The sequence below is a fragment of the Hippocampus zosterae genome, chromosome 7, assembly GCF_025434085.1.
Source record: "Hippocampus zosterae strain Florida chromosome 7, ASM2543408v3, whole genome shotgun sequence".
NCBI lineage: Eukaryota > Metazoa > Chordata > Actinopteri > Syngnathiformes > Syngnathidae > Hippocampus > Hippocampus zosterae.
The window spans coordinates 1,315,607-1,341,053 of record NC_067457.1 but is presented as its reverse complement, the minus strand read 5'-3'; the positions used below and the strand labels follow the sequence as shown (position 1 = coordinate 1,341,053).

Sequence of the window (25,447 nt, the reverse complement as noted above, 5' to 3'; positions counted from 1 at the left end):
ATTGCGGAGCGGTATCGGCGGGGAAAAAAAAACAACATATCGGTCTAAATCCAGAATAAAGTTGTATTTAAAGTAAAGGAATTCAAACGCGGCCGCCGACGCGCACAGAAGTGAACGTGCTGGCTGAAGTTTCAAGAGGTGAAGCAGTAAAAAGCCCCGTGAGAGTGTGTGCGCTCTCCCCCCTCCACTTCTGCTACGGCGCTCATGAAAAGAAGTAAACAAATAGATTTCAAATGAAAATAACAATCATGGCTCTATTTTATGAAGTATTTGGACTGCACTGTAAAAAAAAAAAAAGAAATAAAAATACTGCCATTTGAATCGTGTGAGGATGAAAAGACTGAATATTACAAATATTTGTAATATTTCCTTTTTACGCTATATTACTTCATATAATAAGCCAAAATATTACAAAATTGGCATTCATTGGAGAAGAGTCATAATACTGAGTGGAAAAAAAAGAATCTCAATTTTAAGAGAAATTATTACCAGAAAAAATATTGAAATGTCTCAATAATAAAGTACAAATGAGACTCCCCCCCCCTAAAAGAACTAACATTGCAATAAAGCAGTCGAAATATTACAGGACAAAAGTCGCACTGCTATGAACATAAATGACATTAGCCATTAAAAATATGGCAGAAAAATGGCAAACTTCCGTTGGGTTTACACTCGTATGGTCATTTTCACATCTACGTGCCACAAGTCTGACATTTTTCTCGTGAACACCCCTTTTTTTTTTTTTTTTGCCTCCACTGCATGGCCCCTCTAAACTGGCTGCTGCTCCTAAAATCAAAGCGTCTTCCCCAAGTGTGCCCTCTCACCACAACTACGGTACTCAAAGTGAGCGATCGCGAATGAGTTTGCTCCTAGTACAAACCTTATAACGGCTACTCCTGTAAAACATGTCATATATATATATATTATTTAGTGCTCGCAAGTGACACATATATAAACTTATTTTTCGAAATAATTTGGGGGGAACGTGGCTATAAATGAAAACTATTATTCTCAAGACTTTCTTCATCATCTACAAAAAAAAATAATAAAAATCCTCCTCTCTACTCCCAATTAACGTGAGCGTAATGAGGTATACAGTGATCCCCCGCTACCTTGCTGATTTTTAATCATGTATATTTTTAAAAATTTAGTTTTAGTCCGAATTTAAGAGTGGGGGGCGCCTCCAGTGTAGAATCAGATGGTGCCACGTGCATGGCAGAGCTGAGCTCTACTGGAAGAAACGCAGCGCAATAAACGGCAAGAAGAAGAGACGGAGCGATGTGGGGAATGCGGAGCAATGTGGGAAATGCGGCGTAACGCATCCCGTCAAGCTAAAAGCAGTGCACTAGGTGCGGATGCTTACCTGCTACGATAAACGGGGGTTCACTCGATACTTCATTTCAGCACCGGGTTTGGAAGCAGCAATCGTTGCGCTCACGTGCCAATCCGGTACAGTGCAACCAGAACCGGCCTGACAAAGCGTGTCCCAAGTCCACTGTTCTCTTCCCCATCTTCTGTTAACGTTCCCTTGCCAAGTCATGCGCTTGTCACACATTTTTTTTTTTGTCACCGCACAATCACCCCACCACTCTCAGTCTGTGTCTCTGGGGGAAGTAGCGACATGCAAAGGCCTGGGGAGAGAAGTAGGGCAAATCAACGGCAAAAGGAAACTCAAGTCATCTGCGATGGGCGGAGGGTTGAGGAAGGATCACTTTAAAAGACAAATCGGACGCATCTGATCAAGAAAAACGAGGACGCGGCTTTTTCCGGAAGGACGCTCACCTTCCTTTGTGATCTACGACCCCTGCTGCGTTTCAGTCCCCCCCTCACCTGTCGGCGAGTTTCTTCAGCGCCCTCTCGATGTTCATTCGATGGCCCACGCGTGTCACGCCCAAGTCCAAGAAATCGTCCTTGGTAAGCGAAGGCAAATGAGATCCGTCGATCTCGTTATCGATAAAGCGCTCTATGTGTTCGCCCAGGTTCAGGTAAGCCAACCAGTCGGCCACGTCGTACTTGGTCCAGTAGGGCAGCGGTTTGAGAGCGAAGGGTTTGGTCGGCGGGGGCGGGGCGAGATGGGGGAAGTTGAGGCAGGACGGGCTCGGGGGCAAGTGCAACGGGGAGGAGGCTCCGGAGAGGTAATGCGTAGGGGAGAGGGAGTGGGAGACCAGCAACGGGTTCGGACTCGGCGCGCCCGACGGGGAGAAAAGCGGCGGCGCCGAGGCCGCGTAGGCGTCGCCGAGAGGGAGGCCGGGGGAAGGAGGGGTGAGCGGGCCCGGGAATTCAAAGGGGTTGCCGTAGACGGGAGTACTGGGAAGGATGGGCAGGGAGGACGGCCGAGGAGGGGCGCAGTTGGGCTGCTCGGCGTTATAGATGAGAGGACTCGGGGCGCGGCGGCGAGAAACGGCGGATCGCATCTCCTTCGTGGGACTGCACTGGAAATCGAAAGTCTGCCGCCGCATTTTGGAGCGATGCTTGGGCGACGTCTGGTACGGGCAGTAGGTCGGCGAATGGGGAGCGTGCGAGTGAACCGGGGAGGTGGGCATCTGCGGGGAAGGGGAACGGGTCCAGGCGCCTTGCCCCGTTACCTGCGGGGAAGGGGTTACGGAGGGGGCGGCCGACAGATTGGGCGGGAGTCCCGGATGGTGTTGAGGCGAGCAAGCGGGCAAGGGGGAGGTGGAGCGGCCCGTAGGCGGGCTGTGAAACGCATCGCTGAAATCTGCTGAATACCTGAAGGACAAAAAGCAAGCATCAAGTATGAACCATAACCGTCGGGTCCTTGAGCGCCACCTCTGGTAGAAACCGGAAGTGTTCCGTTTTGTCTTTTTTTTTTTTTATATAGGAAAAAATAAAAAAATAGCCCTCTGCAACATTGTCAAAAGAGGAATAATGTGATGACATTGAAGGTAAAGAATGAATGAGAACTCCAAACATTGAAAAGAACCAACCTGTGCGTGGTGGGAGATTTGGGGGCTTGGCTCCAGTCGTCCATGCTCCTCATGCTACTCATTTGGTGAAGTTTGGAGCTGAGCTCATTGATGATGCTGGCCTTGACACCCGAGAGAGGCGAATGGAGCCTGCGTCCGTCCAACGCCGCGCCGGATCTCCGGAGCTGCTCGCGTTCCCCGACCTCGCCCCAGCCTGCCGAGCGAGCGTCAATAGGCCTGTCCAAGCAGGCCGCCAATGCCGCGCTGAAGTCGTCCTCCGTTTTGGGTCCGGACTGCGAAAGCTTTCTTTGGTCGGGTGGGGCCCCATCCAGTCGGATATTGCCCGGGATGTTTGGTCTCTGCAGTTGCAGGGGGGCGGGGTTGGTGCCGTTTTGCCGGCGTAGTGCAACGGGCAGCACCTTCCCCGTTCCCTCCCTATAATGAGTCGCGTTCACCAATTTGCTGTTGTGTACCTCAAAGGTTTGTCCGCCGGGGTAAGCCGGAGAAGGGTCCCGCGGCGCGGCCCCTTTTCGACCCTCGCCGCCTGCGACGTCTCCTCCGATGCCACCCCCGTCTCCTCTGAGCCCGGTCAACCCCAACATTTCCATATGGTGGTCACTGCTGCTGTGACTGTCCAGCTCTTCGATCCCAGAATCCACCACCGCATCCTGCCATTCTCCACCCTCGGGGACACCGGCGTGGTGGTGGTGAATATGGTTCGCGGCCCCGCCCCCCGGGCCGAAGCCGGCCTTGCTTCCTCCCGCAGGCGCGCCGTAGTCGGAAATGGTGGTGGTGAGGGCGGCTGCGGCGTCGCGCCCCGCCGACGGCTCGTCGGAGCCGCCGTAATACGAGTGAGAAAGGGACACGGGGTGGGGCCGGTGTAGGTTCGTGGCGGGCAGGGCGGGGGAAGGTAAAGACGGCGAGAGAGCCGCCTGCGTCAGGGTGGCCACCTCGCTGTCGTAGGAGGTGAGGCTGGAGGTGGCCGAGTCCCCGCCCTGCGAAGAGGTTTGAGGAACGCTCGAGGCCTTGGGAGGAGGCGGCGGCGGCGGAGCGGCGGCTCGTTGACTCGCGCTCGGGTAGTAGTCCCTCACTCTTCCGTTCTTGCCATTGGCAAACTGCAACGGAGGTGGCAACGGGTCCGCAAAGACAAACTCCTCATCGACCTCTACTGAGGGAGCCGGGGGGGGCAGATGCATCATTCCCAGATGTTCCCCTTTGGTCTCTGCCATGGCATGGGGCGGCGTCGGGACGGCGTACTGAGGGATGTAGTTGGCGTTCGGACTGTTTTCCATCTGCAGGAAGGATGGCCTGCGCGGGGCGGGCTGAGACGGGGGTGGCGGAGGCTGCACGGGTGGAGCGGGTCTGCTATCGGGGGCCTCTTTTTCTCTCTCCCTGCTGTTTGGGGAGTAATACTGGCCCGAGTATTGGCCGTTTCCGTCCTCTGAGAAGCGAACTCTCAGGCCCTCTCGATGGCCCGGGTCCTTTTCTCGCTCCGTCTTCTCTCCTCCTCCCCCCAGGCGTAAGATCCTGGGCGACTGAGGCCGACTTTGGGAAGCGGGTGACGTGCTGGCCGTATTGGTGGGGGAGGTCAAGTGAAGGGAAACGGGGGACGTGTAAGTCGACTGCGTGGGGGTGGCAAAAAGGGAGGGTGGTGTCGGAGTCTGGGCGGGGGCGGTAAACGCTCCGGCCGTGGACAGCTGTCGACCAAAGTGTCTCTCCTCTCGGCGAGTCCTGCGGTCATCCTTGAGGGCCCGTTCCCTGGCGGCGAGCGCCAGTCCCAGCGGCGACGAAGGATCCAGGACCTTGCCGGTGAGCGGGTGGATGAAAGTGGTGGCTGGCCGGACGCCGTACGTGGACGGCGCCGACTTGGGCTGCCCATCCTGATTGAGGACGGGAGAGGAATACTCGGGCAGGCCGAAGGCGGGGGGCATGCTGCTGGAGTAGTGGACGTAATTGTCCCCAGAAAACACGCCCTCGTCGATGGACTTGGAGGGCCGCAGGCGAGGAGTCGGTACTTCCATGTGTGAGCTCTGCAACGGCTGAATCCTTGCGTTTAGGGGTTCCCCGCCTTCGCCAACGCCGCCTCCCACCTCCCCCTGCACGTCCTCCTCGGACGAGAGGAAGAAAGAAGCACTTTTTCTTCTCATGTCACGGAAACGTTCCCTCTCCCTGCGCGCGCCTCCGCCTCCGAAAGTCGCAGCGGACGAGTAGTCTACGTTCTCCGGGTTTTGCTTCAAAGAAAGGGGAGCGGCGACGGTGGATTGAGGCGAGGAGGTGGACGTCGGCGGCTGGGGTGGCGCAGAGGTGAGAGGCGACGGCAGAGTGCAATCGGGGCTTTCCGGAGAGGGTTGAGGGGGGGCGTGCTCCTCCGCATCCTGCGAGACTTCGGCTTCCGTGCTGCTGCCCTGGCTGCTTCGACCGCTGCTGCTGGTGGAGGGCGCTTTGATGATGATGGTCGGGATGGGGATGGACGTCTTCTCTTTGGCGGCGCCGCCTTTCCCACGGTGCTGTCGCGGCCCCTCCTCAACTTTCGACTGTTTGGTCAGAGCGCCCCGACCCCCCCTGCGCGCCGCACCCCTGCCGGTCCCGCCGCTCTGCTCCTGAGCGCCTCCGTGTGAATGATGCGGCACATTTTGTTGGGTTTTAGGTTTGGCGCTTGTTGGCGGCGTGGCGCTACTGTAGCCTCTTCTCAAGGCCCCCATCTTGCCGCCGCCTCGCCTGGGGGCCTCTTGCTCCCTGGCGCACAGCCCTTCCGATTGTCGGCGTAGCGTGGTGACCATAACCTGCTGGTTCAGCCCGCCTCCTCTTTCCCAGCCCGACTGATTAGGATGGCCCGGTTGGGACTGCGGCTGGAAGTGGGCTTCAGAGACGGGAGGGATGGGCATGGCGGGACCCCTCCCGGGGTGAGGGCCGGCAGATAATGGCGGCTCGGGTGCAGATGTATTCGGGGGAGGGGGGATTTCTTCCGGTCCTGGCACTGACAAGCTCCGAGCCAACTTCATCGCCGGTGGATGAAGGTACTGCCTCTCCTCTTCAGTTATGCCTGAAGAGGACGCCAACAACAAAGGCCGTTGCGCAGGTATTGGCTGCCAGGGAAAAATATTAATCTTTATTTGATACGTCGTCTTACCAATGGATTTCTGACGCACCATGACTGCATGCTGCGCTGGTTGAAAGTGGGCATGGTTGTAAGTAAAACCCGGTCTGGGATCGGCCGCCGACTGCAGCTCGAACCTTGGCTGCAGGTTTCAAAGAACATTAAAAGAAGAAAAGAACATTTTAACGTTTAATTGGAATGCCAGAAGGCCAGAAATTTATGAACGCATCATCAAATAAAAACTGTGACTGGCTCATTATATTTTTTTGAAAAATCCACCTTCGGTATTGGTGGTGCACCAAACAACCGAGTAGACGAATGGACACAACCTGATTCAGACTTGAGCAAATGTGTGGGTAGCTCATTGCCAATCATTTTCAAGTGCTGCGAGGGCAGCAGAGCATCCCCAACAGATACAAGACAATGAAAGGCCGCATGATTAAATCCGTGCGCTTGCCCGGCTCTGCACGAGTGAGAATGAAGTCCACAGCTGACACCTTGGAAGGAATAGGAGTACGTCCAAAATCAATTTTAGCATCGTGAGAGAACTGGAGGGAAATACCTCATTGGAAAGATTGGGAACGATACTCTTGCTCCGGTCCCTCTTGCCCCCGTGACCTCTGTGGCCTTGGTTGTCTGATGCAATCGTGTGCTGGGCGGCAGCCAAGATTTCATCCAGTTTATCTTCCAAAACGACAACAAACAAGAAAGACGCGTGAAAAGGAGTGTTTCTTGATCCCGAAAAACACTGTGACCAAAGTCTTTTTTCTTACTCAGTGCCATCTGATAGACTGTCCTCTTCTTATCAGGACCCTGAGAGGAATCGTAGTCTGTGAGGGTGGGGGGACGAGAGCGGAAAAGCTCGCATCAAACAGCTCTTAATTAAGGACTAGGGGCTGATTGAACAAATGATAACGCCCTGATGTTCACCTGCTTTCTTTTTCCACGGAGAGGCGGCTGAAGCGTACATAATTGGAAAACATAAATTAGGCGTGAATTCCAAGCGGCGCGGCGTTGGCTTCATATGGCAGATGAAGGGATGGAGTACATACTCAGACACGAGATGGTGTGAATGCAGAGGAGGGATGGTGATAGGAGCGCAAATGACAATGAGAGCGCACAAATTTGTGATTCTCCCACCTTTCTCCACTTCGGAGCGTCACATTTGGTTGAGAGGGGGCAGGGGGGAGGGGGAGGAAGGGGACAAACAGATTTGGTAACTGGCGTCAAACAAACAAACAATCCTGAACTGTGTTCATATTTCTTGTCACCGTTCGTCCTCACGCATAATTCGAGAAGTACATCGCTGTAAAAATGAAAGCGGCATTTTGATGCAGATGTGCTGTGCAGAGAGATGGTCACAATGGCTCGTACCCTGGAATTTTATTTCGGTTTTTTTTTTTTTTTTTGCGCATCGTGTTGCTCATCTCACCCATGTCTTCCAGCTCCGATGTCATTGACTTGGAGCGCAGGGCAATGGCGGGAGGGGTCAGCCTTTTCGTCTGCTGCGGGGCTGCATAGGGAAGCGGGCCAAATGCAGGCCGGATGTTTACTTTTCTCGTACAGTACACACACACACACACGCACCGAGTCATCGCAAGCAACCGCCGTGATCGTGCGCCGAGGTAAACGTGCAATCTGTGTTCTCGTCGCATCATGAACACGCGACGGGAAAGTGGCGGCTCACCTTTCTTTCGAGCGGTATCCTCCAGCTCGGGGTTTCTGGCAACCATGACAACTTTCACCATTAGAATGTTGCCACCCTGTCGGATCATGTTGACAACCTGCCGGTGTCCTACCTTCACCACATTCTGGCCATTCACCTAAAAAGAGCAACATTTGGGGATCATTGGAAGATGGCAACCCAAATCTGCAACCAGGGGATTCTGAACAGAGACCAAAAAGACAAATTGCAAGTCGTACACACCTCGATGAGGAAATCCCCCATCCTAAGGCCGACCCTCCACGCCACGCCGCCCTCATCGACGGATTCCAGGTACTGCAGCGCCGGGAACGCTGGCGTCGGAGTGAATTCCTCTATAGGAGTCTGAGCTGTTGTGGATTATGCGGAAAAGATGAACGGACGTGAAATTAAACGAGTGATGCGACACTCACCTTTGGCTCCCCTAAGGACGAAACCGAATCCCTCATTGTCTTTCTTCTGTAGGACGGCTGTCTTCTCCTTGATGATGTAGTCACTATGAGGAGAAGAAACGGAGAGAGAAAAAAAAAAAAACAACAACATAGTGGAGTGATTGGACTTTTGTTATTTTGAGAGGAAAAAAGTTGAAATGCGTCACCATTTTGAAACCACGCCGCAGCAAAACAAAACGTGTCGGCGTCAAAATAAACAGCAGGGGTGCAACAAGGAGAGCGAGCGAAATGATGGGGGGTGGGGGGAAAGAACTTTGGAATGGCATTCCATACTGATCCAGCCTCAGTTGACGCGCGTTAAAGATGACAATGAAATAAATACACTTCAGTGCTAGCGCCGACTCGCAAATGCAACTAAACGGCCGCATGAGCTTTCACAGCCCCCCGGCAGCTTTTTGCAAGGATGCGGCCTCGGCGGCTGCACAGCGCCGCGATCAGTCATACATACGTGACACTTTAGATTATGTCCGAGTGGAGCTCGGACAGGCCTCTAATCGTCCTCCACAAGCAATTCTTCTTGCTCGAAGGCTACGAGCAAGATTGGCCAAAAGAGGTTACACGCGGACGCAATCGCCGTATTATCATTGGTGCTTGGGAAACTGCGGCTCAGCGAGCGTCTTTTTGATTCTATTAGCATGTGATGGCTGGGACTTTAAGCCAAAGAGTTTTCACCACTGCAGGATTCATGAAAGAACAGGCGATGAGATCCAAAATCAGAAGGAGGAAAAAAAAAAAGCGCTTTCTCATGAGCCCCAAAGAAAGGAGATGACCAAAGATCCACACAGTGAGCCATAACTTGAGCGTTGGAACTGAAGACGATCGCCACTTTCCTTCGCGGAGGTCCATCCCTTGCGCGCATTCGCCAACGCTTTGCCGCCTTCCGGCCATCTGCTCCTCACACCTCATTCCTTTTTCTCCCACCCTGTCCTCCATCACGCCTTCCCTCTCTGAAGATCAAAGCAACACGGAGTGGGTGGATCGATAACATTGGGATCTTTGCGCAAGGGGGGAAACACGGCCTGGTGACGTCGGTCTTCCAGAAAAGCAAACCTTCCTGAGGTTTTTTTTTTTTTTTAATTAGTTTCTGACCAACTGCTGAGTATGGAGTGGACGTGTGGGCACTATACACACATACATACACATACTTGATGGATGTCCGTGGCACTCACACGCACACGCACAGGATGGAGACGTATCAAATAGTCAGTGTTGGCACATCGGCGGATGTGCTAAGGCTAAAAGGGGCATGCACATTAACACACACATACAGGCATGAAAGTAATCCTTTTGCACAGGAACACACATCATTAATTATACAATGCGTCTTTAAAGAGACAGGCCGCCTATGAATGAGAATCCGCTTCACGGTAATTGTGAGCCAAAAGAGAATGCGATACGCCCACATTGTCTGACTAAAATGCATCCATGTGTGTTCTCGCCGCACACGCACACGCACGGAGTTTAGAGACGCACAAATTGGCATGCTGCGGCGTCTACCATCTAACGCCACTTCACATTTCGTGGCAAACGTCAGAGCTACGCACGCTCCGACACAAAACGGAACGATGACACACACACACACGGAAAGGCGCACGCGGGCCGCGTGAATTCGGCGTTTGGTATTTAAAAAAAAGGACACGGTCTGTCAGTGGCATTGGTCTACCTCTCCCCTCTCTCCATTGTCCTCTCCTCACATCCATAGCCAGCCAATGAACGAGGAAACAGCCGCTACCTGTAAATGAACCACAAGCTCCCGTTTCTGGGCCCCACTGATGGCCACGGAGAAGCGAGGGAGAGAGAGCAATCTCTCTCACCGCATCCCCCCCCCATTGCCATGTCACCCCCACTCCTCCTCCTCCCCTCCCTTGCGCGTCGCACTCCTCCTCCTCCTCCCCCCACCATCCATCCATCCAACGGGAGCTCAGGCAACCAGAGTGGAGGGGAGAGAGAGCGAGGATGAAGAGGAGGAGTGCGCAGGTCTGAACCTTGTACGAGACGCCGCTTGAGCTTTGATTACAATTGCCCATGTATGCCAAATCTACGTGTTGCTTGCGAGGCAAAACAGTGCACTCGATGACAACTGTGTCACGGGCAAAACCAAAAGACAAAATTACAACCTGTTTTTATCTGGCGCTTTGCACGTAGTCTAAAGTGCTGAGCTCCGTAGCAGGAAGGGCAATTGCATGTCACCAACGTGGCAAAAAGTTGCAACCGCGTCACCTTGTGCCGCTCGTCACAGTGCCCTGAATTGAACAAAGAGCATACGAGTAATCTCGAAGTAATGCTCAAAAACGGCTTTCCACAGCCCCGCATAGTGGAGACGATGGAGGAGTTTGACAACATGAGATTTCGAGGATTATATTTGTGTGCGAGAGCAGGGGATCGAAGGGGATGGGTGACGATAACAAGATAAGGATGTGCAAATTGGCGCACATTGGTGAATCACAGATTGGCTAACAGCTGATTCTCACCCCAGACTGAGACGCAGGCACACGCACACTTGCCGACTTCAGCATCGTGGGGCTTTTCATCACAAGCACTTCTCCTAGTTGCTATGTGGAATCATATTTGACATTCTCTCAGAAAGGGAACAAGGTGATACGGTACGAAGCAGCACTCCGCGACAACAACAGAGACACAATACAAAAAAAAAAAAAAAAAAGATATTAGTGATGAATCATCTTAATATTGCGATTTAATATGCGATTCTTTTTTTTCCACCAAGGTCCTCTTCCACGAATATGTGGACTGCACTTCTGAAGCAGGGAACTTACCAAGACACGATACAAATAAAACAAAGCCTACCTACCGAACAAATGAAATGGAGCATCCCCCCCCACCCCCTTCCTAGAAATGGCCAGCCATTGCAATTTGGAATTTCATTAAATCTCCAGCCCTAATACAGACAAAAACGACTCGAAAAGGGCCATGTCAGTCGTAGTGTGCAAGCGGCTGGAAACGCTCAGGGTAAGCTCCCTTCACTAGCCCAGGGATGCAACCGACGCTCAGCCTGCTCATGACTCATCATCAGCAACATGATGTATTTACTCACAAAGACATATTCAGACTGGGCCTGTGCGACGCCCAAGCAAAACATGTACAGCCTTATGTCCGAAAAAAAAAAAAAAAAAAAGTAGCTGGAAGGAGCTGAAAATGACAAACATGGCTGAGTTCACTGCAACAACACCCTCCGAAAAATGGACAAAAAAAAAAAGAATTAAGAGAACGCGGCGATTTCGGGATTTAGCGCAAGGGCAGACATAACAGCACAGCGGGTGAAACAAGTGGGCTTGCTCAAACACATTGCGTTTCCTTCCTCGCTGCAAATTCCACCGAACTGGCAGATCACTTGCTTCCCACATCCACCATGTTCTGCGGAATCCTCACTGACAATCGCTTCAAGGTTGTCACGTGATGCCGGCAGAGACAAATCTTGACATCGGCGCTTCTCAAACTTTTTTTTTTCAAGGGTATCATAAAAGAGAGTGTAAAGTGGCGTCATGACTATATGTACTGTAGTAATCGTGCGTTGGATGTGAGCACGGGCGACGGAGCGGGGCCAGGAATTGGGGTCGGACGACGTGATCGGCTTTCTAGTCTAGGTGGAATCTTACCTGGGCCCGTCGGTGCCGTCGTAGGCGCCGACCGTCACGTTACGGAAAAGCTTCCTCTTGGCTTTCCCGCTCCGCGTCTCTGCAAGGCAACCACGTTGAGGAACACGTAAGCCACCTTTTTGATTTCATCGCTTTGTGTCCGACGCTTTTTCATGGCTTCTTTCCCGAATCCTGTACATTTGAATCGAACATCTGGCCATCATGAGCGCGACTTCAAGGATAATTCCACCGTATCAATGCATGATCCTTTCGTGCAATTTTTTTTTTTTTTTTCAGGGCTGGGGGGAATCAATTACTCACATTTGTAGTGCTAATCACGTTAGCAGCACCGTGTTCCAATCAAATGTCGTACTGCGGTCAATTGCTGAAGAAAATCTGTCACTTACAGTCCCCCCCCCTTGCTGTGCCTTCGCGGTGCCCAACTGCCTTTGGGCGAAATTATCCGATGAAATGTTTTTTTTTTTCTCGCTTGCTGAGCAGCTCTGTGACAGTACAAAGTTCTTTCAGTTTTTACATCTGACCTGGTCGATTGTCCTTGTTGACGGCTGCCACTTCCTCCACACAGTCCGAGGGGAACCACCCAGTGCGGCCCTTGGCCGTTCCTTCCCAGTATCCCCCCTCGCCGACACTTATCACTGCCAAGGAACACGTGAACAAAGCTCAGAGACGATGCGATGATGGTTTTGCGATGAAGCGTCGTCCGCTTTTCAGCGTTGAGCTCATCCCACCTTTAACTTTGTCCCCTTTTTTGAGCGACAGCTGTCTCTCTCCGCTAGCAGAGTGCGCTCGAGTAGCGATGTAGATTCGCCCTGGTACTGCGCTGTACAGTCGCTTCATTTGACCTCCGCCACTGGCTGCAGGGGTCACTCTGTGGAACAGAGGTCAAAGCAACGGCAACCGGTCCCCTCCGTTTTCTATTCATAAAACTTCACGAGCCGCTCACTCTCAATGCGACGCTCTCGTGGCAATAATTAGTCGGAAAACGTAAGTGGGACGACTCAAGATCAGCGCAGTTTATAAATGGAACCAAAAGGACCTGATTAGACGGAGAAGCCATGGGTCTCCACGGGCTCCTTACCCCTGCCTGCCTCGCGGCTGCCGGTGCCTCTCCTCGGTGTCACTCTGGCCTCCTCTTCCTCGTGATGGCGAGCGGGTGCGATTTCTGGGGCCGCTCGTACTTCGCAAGCCGATGGAAGCCCTGCGGTGGCCCTGCGGAAACACGTCGATGCAGATTGTGTCAAACAAGACGGCGCTGGGGGTACCTTGACTTATGTCTGAGAACTCCAGAGTTTGCAAATTTGTCTATTTGCAGATTTTTAGGGAGAACCCATCATCTGTCATTCGCAGCACTTTGCGCTCAGGCTCATGTTCAATCGAGTTTCCTTATTGAAATGAATGAAAGTGCCGTCCCCCCCGCAGAGCGGTACAACTTCATTTACCTGAGATGGGTGGGGAGCGGTTGCGGCCTTGTTGGGAATAACCACGGGATCAGAATGCGTCATGGTGTTGTCGCTGTTAGCTCGCAGTAAGGGGTGGGGCTGGAGCGAGGGCAGAGGCAATGTATGGGCACTTTCTTTTCGCTTGGGGACATATTTTGGGGACTCCAAAAAGGGAACTAGAAAGAAGAAGAGTGGAGAAGTGTGTGAGGTTAAGAACAAGAGCAAAGAAGAAGGACCGGCCAAGAAAACCCACCGATGTCTGAATCTTTGTGGTTTTTGATGATTTCCCCGAGTTCAAAGTGACCCGACATGACAGCCAGCTGGAAACGGAAAACAATGTGGACAGCCCGTTTCAAAGCTACCAAGTGAAAGAACCAACCCGGCGGCACCTCTAAGGTCGAATCTGTTTGAGGTGCCGCTGAAATCGGCAGCTTACCTGAAAAGGGGTCTGACCATGTTTGTTCCTTGCCTCCCTATTTGCTCCCCTGTACAAAAGAACCCGGACGCAGCTCTCCTGGTAGAGGAAATTCACCATCAGCATTAATAATGGGCTCTATTGGCAGTGGCTTTTATACGGGGGGGGGGGATTAGTTGTACTTGCTTTGTTGTACAGGGCAGAAATGTGAAGTGCGGTATTCCCTGAGGCATTCTGAGAGGAGGCGTCGGCCCCATAAAACAGCAGATGCTCCAAGTGTTGGGCAAAGCCGTTCTGGCAAGCCTTGCAAAGTCAAAACGGAGGGGACAGTGTTAAAGTAGGCAAACTGTGTATGTGAGAAGGAAATAAGAGAGGAAAATTTAAAAAGAACCTCAAACATGTTTTTGAATCGACACAGGCAAAATATCATGAGATAGAAATCAGATGACAGCAGCCAGAGAGGTTTCCTCATATTTTCCTGCAAAGGCTAAAATAATTATGTGACGTGCAGAGTAAAGAAGAAAAAAAGCACGAAGCAGAGCAAACCAAAATAAAATACCATGACAACGAGCTTGCAGCACACATTCATCAGAGTAACACGGAGGCATGATGGAAGGCAGCACCGGCCCTGCGTCTGAGCGTCCGCACAGATCACTGCTACGCATTAGCGGCAATTAGCGCGGGATGAGTCATGTTTTCAACAGCAAACAAGTGCGAAAATCTCCACATATTAGGTACACTGTGAGCCTTGCTTGATTGGTGATCAGATGCCGTGAAAAGGTACCTTGTGCGTTTCTTCCATTCCAAACTCCTCTTCATCCCTGTGCTATTGAGAGGAAGGAGAGAGAGTGGAAAGATGAGTGCGCAAAGGCCAGCAAGGGTAGAATGTTGATGTCGTGGCGGCGCAAAGGTGAGGCTCTAACACGACCGGAACATGAACATGCAGGCTAAAGCTCAAGAGACAACTTGTTCCCATTGTTAAAGTATTCGGGGGAAGCCGTCTTAAGAGTACCTGATGGGACTCCTCCCAACCGTTCTCATCTCTGGTCCCCAACTTGGCCCGGTAATAAAGCAGAGTCTCGCAGCAGGAGGTGTCGCCCCCTGTGAGGACGGTGTGGTACAGCGGGGTCAGCCCACAGCGGTCTTTGTAGTTAGGTGAGCTTCCCAACGACAAGAGGGCCTGGCGAGCGAGCAAAAACAACCAGAGGACCGGGAGTCACTTGTTAACAAAATATGTGGAAAGCCACTTGAGCATTTATTTCAATATCCTTGACAGCCATCTTAAGGTTCCTGGACTAGAAGACACTTTGTCCTCTTTCATAAGACAACTTCGTCACTTCGCATTGCAGTTTGGTACGCTGAATTGAAAAATCCTACCAGTGAGGAGAAGGCGCGTACTCGTACAAAGAACTGAAGTTGGATGTCAAGGACATCGAATGACATATTGATGTCACCTCGGAGTCCTTACCAGCAGCCCAGTATGGTTGTGGACCCTGACTGCTTTGTGCATCGCAGTCAGGCCATCTCTGCTTCTAAAGTCCAAATGAGCTCCACCCTGAACCAGAGCCCTGATGCCCTCCACCGCCAGACCCGACTGCGCCGCCACAGTCAGGGGGGTCTCTATAGCTCGCAGGTGGAAAGAAAATGAAGGAATGTGGGGAAACGCCACCTGAACAATGGGCAGGCGCCGATTTGAAAACTCACCTCCGCTCTCTGGGTCGTGAAAATTTGGATCGAGACCCTTCTCGAGGACTTTAAGCATTTTCTCTAGTGCTCCAGTCTGAACGTAATCCATGAACTTCTTCAGACTGGCCTGTACAAGACAAGTCAAAGTGCTTTACGTAAAATGGGAAAAGCATGACACAAAGAGAAAGAAAATGTGAATATATTGCAAACATCATCATAAAATGATGACATGAATTCGGTCAATTAGAGGATAGCGTGCAAATGGTGATTGAAGGAGAGATTCACGAGAATGCGGCGGTGAACAACAATGTTTTCAGTCACTCAATAATGACCTACCTTTGTGCAAAGCTTGGAAAGCGCCTTTTCGTCCAGATTTGTCTGCTTATATACTCTGGTTTTGTATCGAAACTGAGGAGCAGGCAAAAACGTGTTTTAATCAGTCACGATACTGGCCAGCTGCATAATGCCCCCCCCCAAAAAAAATCAAAAATCAAATCCAGCGTCCATCAAAAATGTCATGAGGAGTACATTGAGCACAATAAATAAAGGCTTGGAAGCACAATTAATAAAACCAGCCAATAATGTTGAATGTTGATTTGAAGATTTCACCAGCAGAGGGCGTTGGAAGATCACCATATAGCAGCAAGATCACAGTGAGATTCTTTTTATTTAGTTTTTTGGCTTTTTATTCCTTTCACATTTAATATTTGAATATTGCGTTTGCAATTTAGTCTGCAATTTACACGAGGGAGAGTTTGGAAGATTGTCAACTACAAGTGTGCCGTAAATAGAAATTCTCCAAAGGAACTCATTGAACAATTTATTCCAGGGCGGAGACATTTGTTTCCTACCTCCAGGTAAGGGACCCCTTTCTCAAAGGACTGCGAGTATTCCTGCAAGGTCCTCTCCTCCTCCAAGAATTTGGCATCCCGGCCTTCCCCCGCCGGCTGGAAGAGGCCATAGTTGTAGACGTCCCACAAGGTCTCGGTGAGGGAGCCGATGATCTGCTGCTTTGCGTTCCACACCGTGCAGTCCTGGTCAAACTGGACACACCTCTGAAAGACACGCAAGACAAAGTGTCTCCTATACCGGTTCTGCTGCCACATCAAATAAAACGCAGCGCCGCATCATATTAATTCATTCGCAAACGGTACATTTGGCGCAAACGGCAGTTTATGATTATGAACCGAGACGATGCCGTCGAGCCAAATGAGGGCTATAAGTCATACGAATTGCTCAGCTTTCAATAATTCATCCTCTGCTTGAGTAAACTTGGAGAAATAAGACCATAGACGGACGAGGTAAGGGGGCAAAGTATCTCCCATGTGTGCAACAATCCAGCAGAGAAAGAACAAATTACCGCATGAGCGTTTGACACCCACCTGAGACTCATTGCCCCCCCCCCTAAAAAAAAAATAAAATCTTGGAAATATGCGCAAGAATGCATTTTGGGAGTTTACGGTCACTGGCGCGTGGGGCCTTCTCCTGACACCATTGCATCACACTACATCCTGACAGCATTTTATCAAGTCTTGAGTCGCACGGTGGGGATGAGCAGGTTCTTAACAGACAGAGGTCAGAGAGGTGTAAGCTAAATTCATCCATGCATCGTGTTCCATTTCGGGGAAACTCTATTGGCATGGCAACCACTTCAATTAGAGGAGGCGGGCCCCCGTTGCCGTAGCGATATGTCTGCCGCCGCAAGGGGCCAGCCACAGCACAGGACGTAGAAGATGACATTATAAAGGTGTATGTGTGCTCTTATGGCTTTGTCGTGTGGTGCGCGTTATGCAACAGACTGGAGATAAGATCATCATCATGTCACAGGTGGGAAGGAAGGATTGTCCACAAAGGCTGGGAGAGTAGAATAAAATAACAATGTTTAAATTGTTGAAAATGCTGTGCTTCCACAATTCCGCGTGACTTAACTCTCGGGCTTTGCACGTTTTTGGTGATTTTTTTTTTTTGGTACTATCTGTACTTTCGACCCAATTACAGCTTGCGCATACTTTTGTCACCTCTGCCATATATCGCAATATGGAAGTTTGTATTCCCAAGGCAGGCGAGTTATTTGCGTTGTGTTCGCCATCTTTCTTTCATCACTTTGGAAACAATGTTCCAGAGGTTTAGGTGAGTACTGTACAGCGTATTCCATATCCGTATCCTTGCGTCCCATCCCTCCCCAAACTCATTAAAATCCAATTAGATGATTAGCAATTACTGCTACATTGAGGGCAGATTAGCTGACATGTAGAACAGCCAGCATGTAAAGGAGCTAGCGGGGAGGAGGGGCGGGGGGGATTTACACAGGGGCGCCGTTTTTCACCGAATTGTGCGATGTGTGGGCTTGTCAATTCTCACCTGACGCCTCTGCGCAAGCGAGAACTGCTTTGAGTGTGAATTGGAGCCAGCCAGGTTGGATTATTTCGTTATTGACCCTTGGGCACATGCTTACAATGTCTGCCGTCACAGGCGGGTGAAGTCGAGCTCATTATTTTCTCTCACTTGCTTCTGGGAGTCCTCACTCGCCAGACTGACAACACTGTCAAACGAGATGCGCTTTCAACAAAGTGTGGGAAAAATGGGCCGCATACCGAGTCCGGGTACCTCATAGACCTGAGCGGGTCCGCAACTCGAGTTTGATTCCTAAATGGTGGGGTCCCTCTAGTGGTATACCATAGAATTACGCCAAAGTACGGCGTCCTTGTATTCGGCCTTTGGCTCTTTGACCTGTGTCGTTGGTAGCATGCAACTTGCAGTCATGGCCTGCCATTGTGTTGGTGGCGACACTCGGCACCTACCGTTTGCTTGATGTCCGGAATCCCGATGCGGAACACCATCATGGTCAGGAAGGTATCCTCCGTCGGCGCCATGGTGGTCATGCTGCGCTCCATCGGAGCTCTTCTCTTGTGAGCCGCGTTCAAGCCTGCGCCATGCTGATTGGCCCCCACACCGCGACGCTGCGTCTTATTGGCCGTTTGGTGACGGAGGGTGGCTTGACCGGACGTATAAGCGATCCCCCGGTTTGCCGGGTTGCCCGACCTGCCGGGCCGGTCTGCCGTCTGCCTACCGACAACGACGGCCGCCGGTTTGGCCCCGTCGCCGACTTTGCCTTCCCGGGATTGTCTTCCTCCCGTCATCACCTTCTGACCCGGAACGTCTAACCCTCCGTTCTCGATGCGGCGTCCACTTTCCCTTTTGCGGGTTTCTCTGCCCTGCTCCTCATCCTCCTCCTCCTCATCCTCCCCGTCGTCTTTGTCATCCTGACCGGGATAAAAGCGCTCGTTATTTCCCAGCATGGTTGGTGGCGCAGGGGTCACTGCGGAGAAGGCCGAGTGACATAGCTGTGGTGAAGATAAAACACGGCTATCCCGAGAGACGGGGGTCATCCCTTCCAAACATGCTGTGGGAGAAAGGCAAAGAAGTGTCAGATTTTAGTCGTGCCAGGTTAACGATAATGCAAAGCGAACGGTATGGAACGGAAGCGATTCCCAACCACGGCACCGCGGCACACGGATGCGATCTGAAGGATGTGTGGGGAGTTTTCTGCTCTAAAGAGAATATTCAGTGCGGCACAAGACGCCGCAAAAGGGATCAATCGATAGGGAATCCAGCTCATATTTCATTGTTTTGCCAATTTTCTCTATTGCTTATGTAGGCCAGCGCAAGCGTATAGATATATTTTCGGTGTGTCAGTCCCCGGAAAATAGAATTGGAGATGAACCAAGGAACAGATTGTCCCACTTCTGCGTGTCGCAAAAGTAGAGCGGCCAAGTTGTGTCCTCTATATTGCTCTCTTTCTCGGGCTCTTTCGCCTTCAGCTTCCCCTCGCGCCGTCAGTAATGAGGAGCAATCAAGAGCACTTCGCCCGGGTTCAATCAACCGCTCGGACGCGGTGAGTCACTCAAGTGCCGGGAGCGGGCCCCTTGTTTGTTTGACAGACGGTGATGTCACAGGTGCTCGAGTGATTTCCGGTGACACCACCCTTCGTCATTCTTCTTTTTATACGTCCGTGACAATTGAAGAGGGGGGGGGGCGTGTCAAACAATTAGGAAGTGAAGAGAGACATGCGTAAGAAAAAGACTTTCATGCCGTCAATGGGTGGCTCCTTCTGGGGTATGCGCCTTGGCCAGTAGAGGGCAGTATAATGCATTTATAGGCAAAGAAACACCTGCTCAGTAAAGATGCAGTAGTATGAGTTGATCTTCACAGAGGATAAAGAATGTGCCTATTAATATTGTTCATTGCTTAAAGGGTGATAGGCTATGGTGTTCCGCATTGTGTGTTAGCATGAAGCTAGGAGCAAAGTTAGGTGGTGTTTGGTCGAAAAATATAATGCGCAATTCTGAGTTTTATGTTTAGGTTTCTAGTGAACTTCAACTAGGAATGGATATTATATATTATATATTATAGATTACCATGCTATAGCCAGGTAAGCACAATATTGCTATTAAAAAAAAGATTTAAACGTCAGAAGGAATCATGAGATGACTAGCATCCTAGAAGGCAGTTTTTAATTCTCTCCACCCAAAGATGGAATAGCTCTCAGCAAGGCAGCACCTCTTTAAACGCCGCACCAACAGACATATTTGTGTTTTATCTATTTAATATCTGACAAAACCACGCTAATCTTGCTTCTCGGTAATTACATGGATGATTGCATTTGTTACCCCTGGATGTCCTGATCAAAATAAGCACGCTGGATCTCTGAGCTGACTTCCGGCTCAGTCAGTCTTCCACATCCTCACCTCACCAAGGACGGTTATTTTTAGGAAAAAGGCTCACCTGCCAAGTGATACTCAGCTAGCCACACACACACACACACACACATGAGACAGAACCTAATACACATCTGTCTTACCAGAAAAATAATAATAAATAAATTTTTAAAAAGGGGGTTGGGGGGGTATTATGGAAGCCCTACAGTCAGCCCGAGCTTGGGTGTACGTCTCGTGTTGATAAAAGTGGGCTATCTTTCCCTTCAGACTGGATATAATTGGGTCAGTTGGATGGGGCGCCGAGGGCCTCGTTTGGGCTAAACTTGGCTGAAAGGGCTGGAGAGACCTCAATGTAGACCACAATGGAGGGTTACCGCACGAGCCTGTTTACGCTTTACTTCCTAACTACTGGCAATCTTCCACCGCTTGATTTCTTTTTTTTTTTTTTTTTTTTGTGCGTCATCCAAATTTGACTGCCCACCACACCATGATGCCACAAGATGGCGCCAAAGCAATATTGTGATATTAGACCAGGCTTTGGTCTGAGCACAAAACTTTAAAGAGGATGGATTCCGCCAACAACAAAACACAAAGATGCTTAACAGTGACCCGTCGCCATGAATATCACTTAAAGCCTCAAGACAAGCTGATAAGATACATGGGAGCAGTCTTTCTAAATGGCCACGTATAAAATGTTGCACAGTGACAGATTCACTTACCTGGCATGCCCACTCACACAAAACGGTAACAACAAGTGACAAGAGTCAGCACGATGCTCATAAAAAGCTGTTAGACACGGCCGGCAAACCGAAACGGCGCCACGGTGGCTGTCGGGCTCCATTAGGGATTGCACATCTGCCGGGCGCAAAGCATTGACCGCGTGGTGTTATATACACAGCAGCATTCGGCAAACAAACACTTGCATTTCCCGCACCTCAAAGTTTCTGTTCAAGTGAATCGAGAGAAGGGGGGCGGGGGGGCGAATAAACAACGCGGTCGCTACGCTACGACTTACAGCTCCTATGCACGTTGTGGAGGCACGTCGCCATGGTAACACAGGGTGAAGATAACATGAAAGCAAGGCAGATAGCGGGCTGTTATGTGGACATTTCGTTCATTACGCTCACGGTCATCAAAATCATGCTACTATAGAGTTTGAATGTATCATCGTTTCACCAAATATATAGAAAAGCTTTAATGCTACTTGCAGCGGAAAGCGTATGGCGTCTTCATTGTAAAGCATCAAGTAGGCTAGAACAGAATAATGGCATTTTAATTCATTTTAATCTGGAAAAATGATTTCTTTTTCTGGCACCTGAAATAAGACCCATTGAGAAATGTACTAGCAGGCTTTTTTTTTTTACAGTCCAAATAGTGTCAGTAAAAACTGAAGGTGAAGCTTGTTTGCCTCAATTTAATGGTGGATGTGCAGTTTGCCGTTTTCAAATGGCTGACAGCTCTCCCCAGGGGGGACTCAACCCGTATGTGATGGAGGAGGCAGAAACAGCAAGCCTCTCCTTTGGTCTTAATGAGCGCAACAACGAGGCGCTCGTAAGTTCATTAAAAAAAATCATATCGGGAGGATAATCCCTGCCTTAAATTGTGAAGCTAGTCACAAATTGCATGAATGGGTGTTTTGCTTTGATCGCGGCTTCTTAGTTGCTGAAGCCCACTTTAATCCCCCCCCCCCCCCCCCCCCCCCCGTGAGAGCGAGCGAGTGTGGGAGCATCTTGGAAGGATTTTTTTTTTTTTTGCATTTCTGCTCGACAGGGCTGCAGGTTGCTGCTAATAAGAGCAGAGTTGGACTCTTCCGCGGCAGTTAGCCGTCACTGGAAATATTTTCTGGCCGTGTCCATCCGCAGCATCGCCATTCCACATATGCTGCGCTGTCGGAAACAGTTGATTGACCCCGACTGATGGACAGACGCTTGAACGTGTGCTAGATACCCTTGATATTCATTATAAACGAGGAAAAACAGAGATGCGAATGCATTCGAACCAAACCGGAAACTGTCAAACTGGAGCGTCGAAATGGTTTTCAAAACCGAAATCGAGGATATTGAGTAAATGCTCCGAGGTGCTCAGTAAGACATCCCTCTTCTGCATTTTTTTTTTCACTACACCTTTTTAACTGTCACACAATTGTGTCCCAATCTCATTGTTTTTTTTTTTTCGCACAAATGTTGCACATAATCACTCCGCTATCTTTCTCAGCCATTGATAAAGTAGTCCCCTTCTATTTTGGTCAATTGTTGTGCGCGTTTGAAGAGGCCATTAATCTTGGTGGGCACACTGCACACTAAATTCCCCCCGCTTGTTTATTTTTCTTTTCTCTCCAAATAAATCCCCAGAGAAGCGCTTACGCATAAAGAAAAATAAGAATGCTTTTGAAGCCAATTTTGCTTGCTGCGCATTACAGCGTGTGGTCTTAGGAGGCTTTGCAAAGTCAATTAGTTGCACAATGCAAAGATGTTACGCACTTTTCTGCCTGTGTGTGCAGGTTTTTTTTTCCCCCTATCTGTTCAGGAGTGGGCCCTCGCTGGGAAAACCAAAGTATAAAGTTGTACAATCGCACCGTTAATTAGCGGGCACGTCGTAGAAATGTTGACATGACCGAGTGAGGTCTTGAATCTCAGATTAGCTCTCTTCTTACTCTATGCTGTCATGATCTTGAAACATTTGGATTTTGATTTCACGGCGTGTGATGATGTCGAGGAGCAAATAACGCGACGCACACGACAGGAAAGGGTCTCACCTGTTCACCGAGCCGAGCAACTGCTAACAAACGCAAAGTCAGAATCGGACGAGAAAAACCTGCTGGTTTTACAGAAGCGGCACGAGTACCTGCGTTGCGATGACTGTTGAGGGACTTTCCGAGTTCCACTTGATGTTGAGTTTTCAGGGGGGAAAAAAAAAGTTGAGATATGTGGACAAAGCGGTGCCAAAAATATTGGGAACCGCTGGCATGTCATCGATTGTAGTCGACCACGAGAAAAATCTTATGTGGTTCCACCCCTACATTTGAGTCTTTGTTGCGGAACAAAGATTGATTCAAATGTCCAAAAAAAACATAATACACGACATATTATAATCATTGTTTAACCTGCAATCTAACGTATGCAATTGTAATTCTTTTTTTTTTGTCAGTGATGAGTTACATGTAAATTAGTCCCACAGGGTATAATTATGGCCCCAAAAAACTGAATGTCATTGAGATGGATGAACCTGTTCACTACGACTTCCCTCAACTGCAGGTCAGGGAAATACTGTGAATAAAAAAACAACAAGCAACGAAGACTGCATGCATCCGTCTTGGTGCGAGCAGCGTGCAAATAACGACTTTTCTTTGTCCCACTTTAGTCCCGGTGCCCACCTACATAAAACATGTGAATCAGCCCCCAGAGGACTCATTCTCCCTCCTGCTCAGTCACATATTCTGACAGTAGAGTTCAACTCTCAGAACACCTTGCAGCCCCCCGACCCAAAAAAAAAAAGAAACAAAGTACTTCTGCTATTTTTATTTTTATATTTGCAGTTTAAACACACAAGGAGGCATCATTTCACCCGTTATCGGAAAGTCACAATTCAACACATTTCAAATAATTTTCGAACATAAGTGAGAAGAAAAGACATACCTTTTACCTTGCCTGCGTTGTAGTTCAGGTCGCATCCGCAAACGTTGCCTTGCAAACCACAAAGACAGCAAAAAATGGATTAATTAATCATTTTGTTTAAAAAAAATAAAATATCCACTTGATTAGTTTAGGGAAAGCAAGCTCATTTTTGACAGCATTTCCCCCCCGACCCCCATTCCAAGCTTTCCGGTTCGTAAATGTGCATCTACGTGAAGCAGCCTGAGCAACTGTAGTGAGCGGTCTGTCTCGCTTTCACTCTCTCTCACACACACACACACACACACACATTCACCTCTTCAGTGGCCCAGTATAGTGCTGGCTGGCGTTCGCTTTCTCTCTGTACTGATGCACCACCATCTAACTCCCATTATTTTGCTCATTATCTCCGTCTCACACACACACACACACACCATTTTCTATGATTTATTTATTTGTTATTATGCTACCGTCAACACACAGATATGATTTTAGGAAAACCGCATGCCATTTTTGTTGTTTTTCATTATTTTTTTCAGGAGCATATTCAGATTACAGTTAGCGGATGTGATGTTGCTCTTCAAGGAAGCCAGCAAACTTCATCTGGGCCTTACCGCAATGGCGGTTGTATGTGAAAAATCACAGGCAAGGGTCACACATTTAATGAATATGCAGTGTTAATATTCAAACTGCATTGTGTTATAGCAGCTTGCAATATTGATTTTCCGTTTTTTTCTGAGAAATAAAACCTACAGTAAGTCTAGTTTTTCATGAACACTTAGGCCTACTACGTTGCTGTATTTTAATGTTAGTCACAATGGTGGCATAACGTTTGAGAACCATTTGCTTGGTCATATAATAAAAAAAAAAGGTTAGAGCATTAGGTCAGCGTAATTTCATACAGGGAGGAAAATGAGTAAAAATATTGCCATCATTTGCTTTTTTTTCCCCTCTGTGAAGTGGAAAAACAGATTAAAATCATTGTGTGTGGGGGGGCGGGGTCCTGATTTTGTTTCAAGGCCATTATCAGCCAGTCATAGTTTTCAGAAGCCGTATGAAAGCCACCCTTATGATTACTTAACGCTTGCTTTTAGAGCTTATCAAAGTGAGAAGGACGAGGAGAGAGGGAAGGGGAAGCTGCAGAAAATACATTAACTGGCCCCAAAGTACACTTGTGCGTGTATGAAACCTGCAATATGCAACCTCTAAAGGGCAGCAGAACGTCTACGTAGTGACCCTCCAGAAGAGCATGAGTGGCTTTTCTCTTTTAATGGTTCTACTTATTCTGTGGGTCTATTACACACACATTTTCTTCTCACCTTCTCCTGCCTTGGTTTCCTTCAAGTACCAATACCTCTCCTGTTATAAGAAAAAAAGACAAAATAAGGACAATGAATGTGGGTGCGTAGTTTTGAGGAAGAGTAATATAATTTTTTTAATGAAGTGGTTGATTGGAAAATGGCTGGCGGAAGCACATGCGCTCAGCTAGGCAAGGCTAGGCTAGGCTAAAACCTACGGTTATCTGGCAGGTAAAGTAACATTAGGCATTTTAGCATAAAACTATTGTGTTACCAGCATGTTGTTAAAACCCATAACAATACGTCTATACAAGCTGTTATCTTGTTTGTTTTGTTCTGTTTTAGTTCAAATGTTTGACTTACCTGAACATGTTAGCATAACACCTGTGAATACACCACCACACCACGAATCAGAGAGCACGCGGCAATCTGGAACGTACCAAGTTACTGTTGGGATGGAGTGGAGGTTTTTTTTTTTTTACCCCTGGAAA

The 25,447-nt window shown here is 49.4% G+C and overlaps 1 protein-coding gene across 3 annotated transcripts; it reads right to left on the bottom strand.

Moving 5' to 3' along the window:
* Positions 1 to 1,536: 1,536 nt before the first annotated feature.
* On the bottom strand, positions 1,537 to 25,391 carry LOC127604367 (SH3 and multiple ankyrin repeat domains protein 1-like). Of its 3 annotated transcripts, XM_052071353.1 has the most exons (29): positions 25,316 to 25,391; positions 24,978 to 25,014; positions 23,683 to 23,730; positions 18,131 to 18,732; positions 16,181 to 16,384; positions 15,666 to 15,737; positions 15,348 to 15,456; positions 15,112 to 15,263; positions 14,656 to 14,823; positions 14,428 to 14,469; positions 13,830 to 13,946; positions 13,665 to 13,742; positions 13,482 to 13,548; positions 13,229 to 13,404; positions 12,868 to 12,998; positions 12,518 to 12,657; positions 12,311 to 12,424; positions 11,790 to 11,868; positions 8,137 to 8,219; positions 7,949 to 8,073; positions 7,709 to 7,844; positions 7,454 to 7,534; positions 7,162 to 7,170; positions 6,952 to 6,978; positions 6,795 to 6,851; positions 6,584 to 6,705; positions 6,055 to 6,163; positions 2,946 to 5,967; positions 1,537 to 2,727 (listed from the first exon to the last, which is right to left on the bottom strand). In XM_052071353.1, the coding sequence occupies exons 4-29, from the start codon at positions 18,716 to 18,718 to the stop codon at positions 1,827 to 1,829; spliced, it is 6,909 nt and encodes a 2,302-aa protein (XP_051927313.1). In that variant the 5' UTR covers positions 18,719 to 18,732; positions 23,683 to 23,730; positions 24,978 to 25,014; positions 25,316 to 25,391; the 3' UTR covers positions 1,537 to 1,826. The 3 variants fall into 3 exon arrangements, with proteins under 3 accessions (XP_051927313.1, XP_051927312.1, XP_051927314.1); XM_052071352.1 differs by having other exon boundaries at positions 6,952 to 7,170; XM_052071354.1 differs by lacking the exon at positions 7,162 to 7,170.
* Positions 25,392 to 25,447: the final 56 nt, after the last annotated feature.